Below are 13,750 nucleotides of genomic sequence, written 5' to 3'. Positions count from 1 at the left end.
TTATCAATTAAGCAGATAAAAGGCCTGGAGTTGATTTGAGGTGTGGCGCTTGCATGTGGAAGATTTTGCTGTGAACAGACAACATGTGGTCAAAGGAGCTCTCCATGCAGGTGAAAGAAGCCATCCTTAAGCTGCGAAAACAGAAAAAACCTTCCGAGAAATTGCTACAATATTACGAGTGGCAAAATCTACAGTTTGGTACATCCTGAGAAAGAAAGCAAGCACTGGTGAACTCAGCAACGCAAAAAGACCTGGACATCCACGGAAGACAACAGTGGTGGATGATCGCAGAATCATTTCTAAGGTGAAGAGAAACCCCTTCACAACAGCCAACCAAGTGAACAACACTCTCCAGGGGGTAGGCGTATCGATATCTAAGTCTACCATAAAGAGAAGACTGCATGAAAGTAAATACAGAGGGTGCACTGCAAGGTGCAAGCTACTCGTAAGCCTCAAGAATAGAAAGGCTAGATTGGACTTTGCTAAAGAACATCTAAAAAAGCACAGTTCTGGAAAAACATTCTTTGGGTAGATGAAACCAAGATCAACCTCTACCAGAATGATGGCAAGAAAAAAGTATGGAGAAGGTGTGGAACAGCTCATTATCCAAAGCATACCACATCATCTGTAAAACACGGTGGACGCAGTGTGATGGCTTGGGCGTGCATGGCTGCCAGTGGCACTGGGACACTAGTGTTTATTGATGATGTGACACAGGACAGAAGCAGCCGAATGAATTCTGAGGTGTTCAGAGACGTACTGTCTGCTCAAATCCAGCTAAATACAGTCAAATTGATTGGGCTGTGTTTCATGATACAGATGGACAATGACCCAAAACATACAGCCAAAGCAACCCAGGAGTTTATTAAAGCAAAGAAGTGGAAAATTCTTGAATGGCCAAGTCAGTCACCTGATCTTAACCCAATTGAGCATGCATTTCACTTGTTGAAGACTAAACTTCAGACAGAAAGGCCCACAAACAAACAGCAACTGAAAGCCGCTGCAGTAAAGGCCTGGCAGAGCATTTAAAAGGAGGAAACCCAGCATCTGGTGATGTCCATGAGTTCAAGACTTCAGGCTGTCATTGCCAGCAAAGGGTTTTCAACCAAGTATTAGAAATGAACATTTTATTTCCAGTTATTCAATTTGTCCAATTACTTTTGAGCCCCTGAAATGAGGGGATTGTGTTCAAAAAATACTTTAATCGCCTCACATTTTTATGCAATCGTTTTGTTCACCCCACTGAATTAAAGCTGAAAGTCTGCACTTCAACTGCATCTGAGTTGTTTTATTTAAAATTCATTGTGGTAACGTACAGAACCAAAATTAGAAAAAAGCTGTATCTGTCCAAATATTTATGGACCTAACTGTACATCCACATTACTGCATTTTCATTTAAAAATGATACTTCTAAATGAAAATGATCTCCTTCCACAGTGAAGTTTTCGTATCACTTACAAAAGTATCTTTGTCTACAGCAAAGAGGCTGAAAATGCATATGACGTGGACCTTCTCTTACACTGGGCATGCACATATCAGAGAGAAACTCCCTGAAGGGACATACAATGAAATATTCAGAGCCCAGTAAACATCGGATTCCCTTGTGCTTTATGCACTTTTAAAAGTAATAGAGCATGCAACACTCTGATTCCGTATTCATTTACACAGCAAGTAACCGTCTTCAGAACTGGTAGTCTATTTAATAAAAGGAAAACAATGCAAATGTTAAAGCAACACTTAAAAAACAGAAATCATATCTACATTCATTCATTAAAGGATTGATTATAAACAGTCCATGGCAATCATAGCACACCTTGTACAAAGCAACATTTGTAAAACTAAATCAATAGAGAAAAAAATTAAAAGCATAAGCGCGTATATCTATATCTTCACTTTACTGTATTGTGCTTTTGTATTTTGGAACTGTATTCTTGTGAGCTTAGTTCTATTCTACCCCTGCCCACTTTGTTAAGTGCATTGTCATTAATTTTGCTATAGAAAGTGCTCCTCCTTATAAAATGGCTCAAGGTGAAGTAATAAACATTGATAAGATGATGTCAACTGATTTATTTACATCTGATTTTTCAAGCAACACTGAATTTTTCACTGCAATGGTAACAATGCCAACAATGGGATTTATCACAAAACTGTAGTGATCTAGATTATTTATTTGCCTTTTGCAAAGGTATGCAGCACTCAAACTGTGCAAAACCCAATTTAAATGCATATAGATCTAGTACTTCACCCTATTATGATAAGCCTACCGATTGTTCACTAAACCCATATCCCAGATATGGCATCATTTGCAGAATTTAGATCAAAATACAATACTTGTTCATGTTAAAAACTTCTGGTGCACTACCTTCATTAACACTACAAAGCCAAAACAATATCCTTATCAACTGTTCACCCAGTGGAAAGAACCCTTAACAATTTTCTACTTTTGTAGATGTACATTGGCTCCACCAGATGAAGGGAACACTCATGCTGTTGACACACTACAGTGAATGGTTATTAAATCGTCATATTGACCGGAGGATAAAAAAAATGTTCTTTGCTAAATATCTAAAATTTCATTATTAAGAAAATGTAAAAGCTCTGAAGTCAGCAAAAATGCCAACACTGCTTTCATGTTATGCAAGGAACAGAAAGCTATAGCATTAACTTTCTAGGATATGTATAAGTATTGAAAAGTAAAACCATATACCAAGGTCTGGCTGGAAACTCATGCTTACGAAGGTCTATCATTTAAAGGTACTGATCACTGTGGAGTTAATGCTCTTTTCACATGTCGGTGGGGGAGGTATGGGTTTTAGAACACTATATTAAAGCTGTTCAGAAAGTTTTGGGAGGGTCTTTCTGGTGTGCAGGTAACTCAGAAAGCTTTATATACTGCTCAAAAAACATTTTGAAAACACATCAGATGTCAATGGGGGGAAAAAAAATCCTGCTGGATATCTCTGCTGATATGGACTGGGTAATGTGCTAGGAACGAAAGGATGTCACATCATTTGGTGGAAATGAAAATGATCAACCTACAGAGGGCTGAATTCAAAGACACCCCAAAATTCATAGTGAACAATTGATGGACTGCAGGCTAGTCAATTTTACCGAAATTTCATTGCAACTCAAAATCATATTCAGTAGTTTGTATGGCCCCCACATGCTTGTATGCATGCATGACAACGTCAGGGGGGATGTCATGCTCCTAATGAAATGACAGATGGTGTCCTGGGGGATCTCCTCCCAGATCTGGGCCAGGGCATCACTGAGCTCCTGGGCAGTCTGAGGTGCAAACTGGTGGCGTTGGATGGACCGAAACATAATGTCCCTGAGGTGTTCTATTGGATTTAGGTGAGGACAGCGTGGGGGCCAGTCAATGGTATCAATTCCCTCATCCTCCAGGGACTGCCTGCATACTCTCACCACATGAGGCCGGGCATTGTTGTGCACCAGGAGGAACCCAGGACCCACTGCACCACCATATGGTCTGACAATAGGTCCATGGATTTCATCCCGATACCTAATGGCAGTGAACGTGCCATTGTCTAGCCTGTAGAGGTCTGTGCGTCCCTCCATGGATATGCCTCCCCAGAACAACACTGACCCACCACCAAACTGGTCATGCTGAATGATGTTACAGGCAGCATGACGTTCTCCACGGCTTCTCCAGACCCTTTCACGTCTGTCACATGTGCTTAGGGTGAACCTGCTCTCATCTGTGAAAAGCACAGGGCACCAGTAGTTGACCTGACAATTCTAATGTTCTATGGCAAATGTCAACCGAGCACCACTGTGTCAGGCAGTGGGCACAGGGCCCAACGTCCTCTGTTGGGCCCTCAGGCCTCCCTCATGAAGTCTGTTTCTGGTTGTTCGGTCAAAGACATTCACACCAGTAGCTTGCTGGACGTCATTTTGTAGGGCTCTGGCAGTGCTCATCCTGTTCCTCTTTGCCCAAAGGAGCAGATACCGGTCCTGCTGATGGGTTAAAGACCTTCTACAGCCCTGTCCACTTGTCCTAGAGTAACTGCCTGTCTCCTGGAATCTCTTCTATGCCCTTGAGACTGTGCTGGGAGACACAGCAAACCTTCTGGCAATGGCACATATTGATGTGCCATCCTGGAGGAGTTGGACTACCTGTGCAACCTCTGTAGGGTCCAGGTATCGCCTCATGCTACCAGTAGTGACACTGACCGTAGCCAAATGCAAAACTAGTGAAAAAACAGATGAGGAGGGAAAAATGTCAGTGGCCTTCACCTGTTAAACCATTTCTGTTTTGGGGGTCATCTCATTGTTGCCCCTCTAGTGCACCAAAGCAGCTGAAACTGATTAACAACCCCCTCTGCTACTTAACTGACCAGATCAATAGCCCACAAGTTTCACTGACTTGATGCTATACTCTGATTAAAAAGTGTTCCTTTAATTTTTTAGAACAGTGTATATTTTTAAAATAAAAATCAATGAGGCTAGCAGGATTGTGATCTTAGAGTATAGTTTAATAATAACAATGCTTACACAGAATTACAAGATTACAGAGAAAAATCCCTAACTGACCATATCTCTACATACACCATTTAATGATTTCGTAAGTGGAATTACTAGTATAAGTGATTGTATGAATGCACAAACAAGTAGTGGTAGGTTAAGATTTCACTCTCACCAATTAATGTATTATATTCTACTTTCCATAACTTAATTATACTTGTGGATCTGATGTCTTTGCATCCTTTAAAACAGTTACTTTTAAATAGTGGAATTTTCTTAATCTTAACAATACAACTTGAAAATGTTTCATATATATTCTAAAAATTTTACTTTTAGCTTCACCGTTATTAATTTTTTTATATGTGGTCAATCATAAGGTACCATTTCAAATCAACTACTACAAAACAATATTTGTAGCATCAGACTTAGTATCTGATCCTGTAGGGCAATATGTCTCTAAACAAATCCAAATCATATGTGATATCATCTACTGTTACATTCTGCTCCATACTTGTAAAATTTTTATATTTATATTGTATTGAGGATTTGTTCTGTTCTGTGTATTGTATTGTATTGACCCCCTTCTTTTTGACACCCACTGCACGCCCAACCTACCTGGAAAGGGGTCTCTCTTTGAACTGCCTTTCCCAAGGTTTCTTCCATTTTTTCCCTACAAGGTTTTTTTTTGGAAGTTTTTCCTTGTCTTCTTAGAGAGTCAAGGCTGGGGGCTGTCAAGAGGCAGGGCCTGTTAAAGCCCATTGCGGCACTTCTTGTGTGATTTTGGGCTATACAAAAATAAATTGCATTGTATATGTCATGGTGATTTTGACAAATATCATTGCACCTAATGTGGATGACAGAGACTTCAACCAAAATGTATTTGTATCTATAACTAATGTGAACACTAATAAAATTATAATGACCGGAGACTTTAATTATGTTTTAAATCCAGGCCTGGATAGGTCTTCAACTACAATGAGAATATCATCCAATACTGTAAAAATAATTACAGTGTTTTCAATGGATCATAACTTACCAAACACATTGAGATTTTTAAATCTAAACTCAACAGCCTATTCCTTCTTTTCACCAGTTCATCACAGTTACTCAAGAATTGATTATTTCTTTATAGTTAATAATTTATTGCCCACTATCAAATCTTGCAAGTATGATGCTATTGTTATTTCCGACTATGCCCCTCTGATCATGGAACTTAAAGTACTACGTCCTACACACTCAATTCGTTGCTAGCACCTTAAACAATTGTCATTAGCTGATGATCACTGCACAGAATTCATCTCGAAGAAAACTGATTATTTTTCAGAGACAAATGCATCTTTGTGGGTCTATGCAGGGATACTCTGGAAAACTCTGAAGGCTTTATTAACAGGACATATCTTTTTAATATCTCACAAACAAATATAAACTGGAAATCAAGAAGGTTTCTGAGTTAATTAGTGAAATTACCAGAATATATCAAATGAGGCACTTTACAGGGAAAGACAGGTTCTGAAATCAAAATGTAACCTCTTGACATCAAAAGAAACTGAACAGCTCATCTTTAAATCATGACATTATTTTTATGAACATGGAGAGAAGGCTAATAAGATCTTAGCTCAACAAATCCACAAGCATGGAGTTCACAACACAATAACAGAATTTACCAATGCAGATAGAGATAAAATCATTGACCATAATAATATAACTCACACATTTAGAGAGTACTAGAGGTCCTTACATTATACTCAGTTTAAAGAAGATAAGACACAATTTAACAGGTTTTTGATTCATTACAAATGCCACAGCTAGATACTCATAGTGCCAAGGTCCTTGGCAAACCTCTGACCCTCTCAAAAGTACTGGATGCTATAAACTCATTCTAATTTGGGAAAGCAGCAGGCCCTGATGGCTACCCAGTGGAATTATATAAAAAAATTTCAAATAAGTTAGCTCCACTCCAGCGTTTATAGAAGCTAAAGACAACAAAACTTTATCTCAAACTTTTCTCCAAGTATTAATTACTGTATTTCCAAAGAAAAATAACAACTTATTACAATGTGCATCATATACACCAAATTCACTTCTGAATAATGATGTTAAGACACTCTCCAAAGTTCAAGCTAGAAGGACTGAGAAAGTGCTTCCTTCTGTAATATCAGAAGACCAAAATGGATTTATTAAAGACAGACACTTATCTTCTAATCTCCAATGTTTGTTTAATGTAATATACTCACCCATAAAATCTAACACACCAGAGGTCTTATTATCTTTACCTTTGATGCCAAAAAACATTTGACATGATTGAATGTGACTACCTATTCACCACATTGCACAAATTTGGGTTCAGCCCAAACATATATGCATGGATCAAACTACTCTATACTAGTCCAGAAACCTCAGTTCATATTAACAGCCTTATTTCACATGATTTTAAACTAGAACATGGTACTCAACAAGGATGCCCCCAGTTACCATTGCTCTTTACAATCTCCATCAAGCCATTGGTCATTTACTTTCAAAATGCACCAGAGAAAACAGGGATTACCAGAGAAGGACTCAAACAGAAAATATCACTATATGCAGATGATATGGTACTGTAAATATCAGACCTGCAAACAGAAAATATCACTATATGCAGATGATATGGTACTGTAAATATCAGACCTACAAAATTCTGTAAAAGTAGTCCTTAATGCATTTCAGAATTTCAAAAGAAATCTAAAATTAATTTAAATAAAAGTGTGCTTTATCCAGTGAACTCTTTTGCACACAGTATTAGACTGGATACCATCTCATTTATTTTAGCAGATCAGTTTAAAATACCTGGGGTAAACATCACAAGTAAATATAAAGATCTCTTAACAAAATTTTGCTATCAGCACATAAAAAATTATACAGATGAACAGATGGTCTACACTTCATCTTACGTTAGCAGGGAGAATTAATGCTGTCAAAATGAACATCCTTCTTAAGCTTCTTTTCTATTTCAGAGCATCCCTTTATACACTAACAAATTGTTCTTTAAGAAATTAGACTCAATAATAACCTTATTTATTTGGAATTCGAAACATCCACGCATCCAAAGGGTGACTCTACAATGACCCAAAGCAGCAGGGGGCATAGCACTTCCTAACTTTCAATTTTATTACTAAGAGGAAAATATACAAGCTATGAAGACCTGGAACTTGACACAAATTGATGAATATACACAAGCATGGTCTGCAAAAGAAATAAAATTCTGCTGTACTTCTTTATATGCTCTGCTCTATGCCCCAGTAAATACAAATTATCATCAATATGCTAATAATCCAACTGTCCATCAATCACTCAGAATATGAAACCAATGCAGGAAGCACTTTAAGGCAGAAAAGCTTCTATCTGTTGCACCTCTACATAACAATCAAATTTAACAACAACAACATTTATTTATATAACACATTTTCATACAAAAAGTAGCTCAAAGTGCTTTACATAATGAAGAAAAGAAAAATAAAAGACAAAATACAAAATTAAAATAAGACAACATTAGTTAACATAGAAAAGGAGTAAGGTCCGATGGCCAGGGTGGACAGAAAAAACAAAAAAAAACTCCAGAAGGCTGGAGAAAAAAAAAATAAAATCTGTAGGGGTTCCAGGCCATGAGACCGCCCAGTTCCCTCTGGGCATTCTACCTAACATAAATGAAATGGTCCTCTTTGTAGTTAGGGTTTAACACAGCATTTAACCTTTGGAAAACGTTTGGGACTAAAACACTTCGAAATTTGTATATAGATAATGTCTTTGCATCTTATGAACAATTAATTCAAATTTAACTTCCCATCAACACAATTTCTCCAGTACTTTCAAATCAGAAACTTTGTTAAAAGGAACCTGCTTAATTTTCCTCACCTTCCACCAACAAAGGACACTTCACTTAAAATCTCAGAAAAGGAGTGGAAGGCAGCTATGCATAGAATACACTCTACCTCCATATGCACAAAGCATTCAATCATTCAACTTAAAATACTTTATCAAGCAAAATTACCTCATTTAAGACTGTCCGATATGTATCCAGTCCAATATTCAATCTGTGAACATTGCAATTTTGCTCATGTGCCAGAGGTTTTGGGCGTGTACCAAATTAACATCATTCTGGACAAAAATCTTTGAATGCCTAACAACCAACCTTGGTTCCACAATCACTCCTAACCCATTAACGGCTGTGTTTGGTGTATTCCCGGATGGGCTTAATGTGGACAAGTACAAACTGATTGCAAATGCCTACACCATGCTAATAGCTCGCAGACTTATCTTGCTCAACTGGTAGAATTCCAACCCACCTGTTATACCTAAGTGGGTAACTGATATTCTATACTTGAAATTGTAAAAAAAAAAAAATGTAATTCTCACTTAGAGGACTTGTTCAAAACTTTAAAATATGGCAAGATCTAATTAATAAAATTTTAGATTAAGCTTATATATCGGGAGAAAGGATATTCTCCCTTCTTTCTTGTTTTTTAAAGAATTGGTCTTGTTGTTGAATTCAGGTTTGATAGATGTTATTTTCTTTGTTGTTAAAGTCTTGATTATACAGAATGTTATTTTCTTCAAATAAAATGTATACATTTAAAAAAAAATAAATCTGAGGTGCGGGATACCCCAGCAATATAATTAGTCCTTGGGTCCATAGCAAACAGTGGCGTAGGCACTTGCAATAGCTGACAGGAAAAGAACAGCTGTGCAGGTATGCACCAAAGCTGTCAAGAAAAGAACAGTGGTAACATCTGCAGAAAAAGAAGCACACTGAACAGGCCAATCAGACGCACACCGCCACAAATACCAAACCAAAAGGTCAGCCTGAATATAGAGCCATTGAGAAGCTTGCTAACACTGAGGCCCATCACCTTGCCAGACAGTCACCAAGGTACAGAACACATGGGATAAATTTAAAGAGCACCTTTCAGAAGAACTCCATGATATTAAGCAAGAATAAGAAGAACATCAGCAGTCTGTCTTTAAGGACCGAAGGTCCAAGTGTTTCAGTGCATATATATATATATATATATATATATATATATATATATATATATATGTCTAGCTAGTAATCCAAAAAGGGTGAAAATGAATCATGTATCTTAAACTTGCTTTTTATTCCTAAGCTTTCAACAACCTAACAGGTGTCATCATCAGAGGAAAATAATTATACATACAGGAATCAAAGACAATATATAGCAAATGAGGCGGTGGGGGTGGATCAATAAGGTGTGTTTCAGAGGGTGTTGGTCATAAAGTCTTTTTGATTATTTAGATGTACTTCTTTTTAAGCCTGCATATGCTGGGCATTTTCTTTTGAGAGCCACAATTCAGCCAGTTCTTTTATTATTAACCCTCAATTTTACTCGCACTGTGTCCCAGTTAAATATGTGTCCAGTTGAACTCATATATGCGTATATCAGAGATTGTGGGTCTTTCCTTCTGACATCATTGCAATGTTCATGTATGCATGTTGTGTTTTAGATGTTTGTCCCACGTATACAGCTGTGTATGCACTGCATGGTATACTGTATGCTGCATTCCGTGTCTGTGATGCAGACTTCTTCCTTTTGGCATTAAAATGAACTGTGTGATTGAAGGTTTAAGCGTTATTTTGATTCCTGATTTGGACGCGACATCAGGTTGAAGTCTAGTTTTCTGAAGGTTTACTATTCTTTCTATTACTCATTTGGTATATATAACCTTTCATTTTTGTATGTCTATTCTTCCTCTGATGATGACACCTGGTAAGTTGTCGTATGCTTATGAATATAAATAAAAAAGCACAAAAAAGAGAGAGACAGAAAGAATGTGTGTGTGTGTGTGTGCAAAATACTCCTTGTCCTAGAATATATAAAAAAAATTGCAAGAGAGAGATAGAATGTATGTGTGTGTGTGTGTAACATACTCCTTGTCCTAGAATATACCACAAAAATATACATGTGAGTTAGGATGATATGTACATATTTTGCAGACATTTTTAGTGAAAGCAAATTAAAAGCACACGAAGAAAACCAGCATGTGTGAACTAAAAAAAACTGGCTCAGAAAACAGGTGGACAGATACAGTATTTAGTACTTAGAGAAAATCACGGTATATTTTATATTCTTTTCTATATTTTACCAGAGTGGACACTGAAATTCATATAGACACAAGACAGGCACAAGAAAATTACAATACACAATCCATGAAGTTAGATGTTTTCCTACTGCATGGCTGCTGGATGACCAAATTATCCTTAAGTATAAACTATTTAAACTTAAAGATACACAACACAGAGCAGTTCACTAATGTGTCACTACTGTAAAGTTTTAATTGTCCCCTGAAGCAATGTGACCTCCTAATCCAATAACATTACTTCAAAGTGCTTTAATTGAACTATGAAAAGTATTGTTATATTTGAAATACAGCGTCAGGCAATAGACTGATGTACCATTCTGGACAGGCTAATAGGTTCATGCCTTGCTACAAATAAAGCTTAACCTTCCTCTTTCTTGGACAGGAAAAAACACTTAAAAAAGAACTGGACACTTTTAAGACGGACCTTAAAGTCTTTAATATTCATCTAAAATTTAAATATATTTTACAGATCAACGTTCTCATAAATTAATAATTTCTAAAATTATACCTAACAAAGAGTTATTAATATACTTCATAAAATATCTTTGCATAGCTGCTGAACTGTTAAGGTAATTTTTACAGGTCTTGATGGTTATACTACTTAATATATTATATTTGAGGTAAAACTGAGCGATATATTTAGGTCCCCCCCCCCCGAACCCCCCATTGTGTGTTAAAAAGATGGACACTGATCTAAACTAAAGCCTACAGATAAGTTTGCAATTCTTATTTTGCTGTATTTCTGGTCTGACCATTGTCTATGTAGTCAACCATATTGTCCCAATGTGAGTTTTCTTCATGTACTCTAGGTTGCTCTTTACAAGGCTGTGTGTATCAGATTTATTGGTATCAGTTAGCCTTCAATGAGCGAGTGCAGATTTCTTTCTTACTTATGTTCTGGCAACCCACGTGTGATTGCTTTCTGTATTGCATGCGATTTTTGCCTGGTTAGTTTTCTATTCCTCAAAGGAATGTAATGGGCAAAGAAAGTTCAGAAAAAATGGTTAGATGAAAGAATATCACATACAAATGGAGCAACATCAATTTAAGAAGAATTTTAGCATTTTGTATGCATACACAGCACAGCATAGCATTTTCATGCACATTAGTTTGCATACAACAAAAGTTTTAACAGTCTCATAAACATATTTTGTAAAACATACATTACATTTTACTGTTAGCAGGTAAACTTGGCAGAATGTCATCTTTTCAGTGTTTGAGATATGTGCGTTTTGTTATGTTACTGGGAAATGAAAAATGAATTCTGAGATTTTTCAAGTAACAAGGACATAGGCTTTGAGGTAAGGTAAATATTTAAGGCTAAGAAGGCATAAGTTCTGAGTTAAGGTCTTTAAACTTACTACTCATGACACCAGAGAGTGGCAATACGTAAGTGCATAAAAGGAAGAATATCACTGTACTGTATTCTGTATACATGACAATAAAAACCCAGTAAATCTGTAAATTTTACATTTTTGTCTAAAAGCATAAAGATATTAGATCCAACTTTCCAGACCACCAGCTTCTTGAATACCTAACAAATGTAAGGCAAAAAGAAGACCTTCCACACTTACAGTTTCTGAGTTGCATCAAATAAAAGCATCTGTTAAAGAGATAACTGTGTAAAGTTCCACAGGTCATGAGTATATTACAAAAAAATTACAAAATATATGACAGTTTACAAAATTAAATTCATGTGAATCTGTGGATCTCCATGAGGAGGGTGTTGAACGAGTTTACTGCTCAAACCTATTTCAGAGAAACTTAAGGTATTAAGATTTAACTCTCCCAATGAATTTGCTTCCTCGCCTCACCACACATGAAATCTTAACTAGCAAAACAATGTATCTATATTTTACTTTACCTAACAGTTAATTTATACAGTATATAAAGTTATATACCTGTGTTAATATAAAATTGCTACTGCATGTCCTCAAACGAAAGTGAGAAGAGAAATTGCTATGATTTCTGTTAAATACATTCAAAACACATTTGCCTGCTGATCGCCTGGTAACCCTCATTTAATATATTAAAGCCATTAAATGTACAGTATCTTTCGGCAGGATCTATGCCTAGTTAAAAGGCAACCAAGATTTAATATTATTGATTCCAGTTCTCATTCCGAACCCACAACAGGAAACACAGCGCATATAAAGAAGGCTCATCAACTTTCTGGTAAATTTAAAATGTACCTGAAATTATGCCATGGATCCATGTACTTCATAAATTATCGTATAATACATGCTGGGCACTATTAAAATACATGTATGGTAAAACTAACAGTACAAATTTAAAAGGACAAAGTTAGAAAATAGTAGATTTTTAGCAATATATGCGTTTATACTATATATAAACTACTTTCAAATATGTAAGCAAAACACTGAAACCGGATTTTATTTTGATTAATAGCATACGAGTCACGCCAGATCCCCAAAACATGGACTTAAGTTACAGCAAGACTGTGATGTCGTTAGGGGCAGTCGTTTTATTCTCTTGAGAAGTGTAAGCAAAGGTTTAGCACAAAAAGAGTGCAATGTCGATGCTTTCTGAGCAAGCACTGTCAACATCACAGGATCAGGAAACCGGATTCTAAATAGTGGTGTGAGGGATCGAAAAGGAAATATAAATACATTGCCCGACCGCCAAAAAAATACCAAATGTACACAATCCTCTTCAGGTTCTTTACAAACATTATATAACAAGGCAGACACTATTTCATAAGTACTCTAAATGGCAACATCTTAAATCACACAGTATGCTTAACAGTCTGCGCACGCGCATCATCATCCTTTGGAAGGAATCGACTGGACGCCAGTATTTTGGCACTTGAGTGCCGGCTTTTTCTCAGGGGGAGCAGGCGTTCAGTGTGTCGCCAGCTGAGATACACGACTATCGGAAACATGCTAGTAGTAGCCACGCAACTCACCCTTCATCCTCCATGGTGTGCCGTATAACGCCTGAATTCCCAAACGGACCCTGCCTCCCATGAACCGGCTATGGCGCTGCTCTAGCTTCCATTAATACCGAAGAATGTAACGGCCTGGATTCAGCGTAGCAACTACAATTTGAGCCTACAAGCGAACAGCTCGCTCGCGTTCTCTCCGAAATCACTCTCTCTCTCTCTCCCCTTGTA

The 13,750-nt window shown here is 37.0% G+C and overlaps 1 protein-coding gene across 1 annotated transcript in view; it reads right to left on the bottom strand.

The window, feature by feature from the left end:
• The window catches only part of klhl3 (kelch-like family member 3), a 67,780-nt gene extending 54,030 nt beyond the window's left edge, over window positions 1–13,750 (bottom strand). Inside the window, exon 1 of the mRNA XM_028812970.2 lies at window positions 13,544–13,750. Coding sequence (XP_028668803.1) covers window positions 13,544–13,557 — 14 coding nt within the window. The 5' untranslated portion in view covers window positions 13,558–13,750. The remainder of the gene's footprint in view (window positions 1–13,543) is intronic.

Source organism: Erpetoichthys calabaricus, chromosome 11 (assembly GCF_900747795.2).
Source record: "Erpetoichthys calabaricus chromosome 11, fErpCal1.3, whole genome shotgun sequence".
Lineage (NCBI taxonomy): Eukaryota > Metazoa > Chordata > Cladistia > Polypteriformes > Polypteridae > Erpetoichthys > Erpetoichthys calabaricus.
This window is presented reverse-complemented; position numbering and strand designations above follow the sequence as displayed.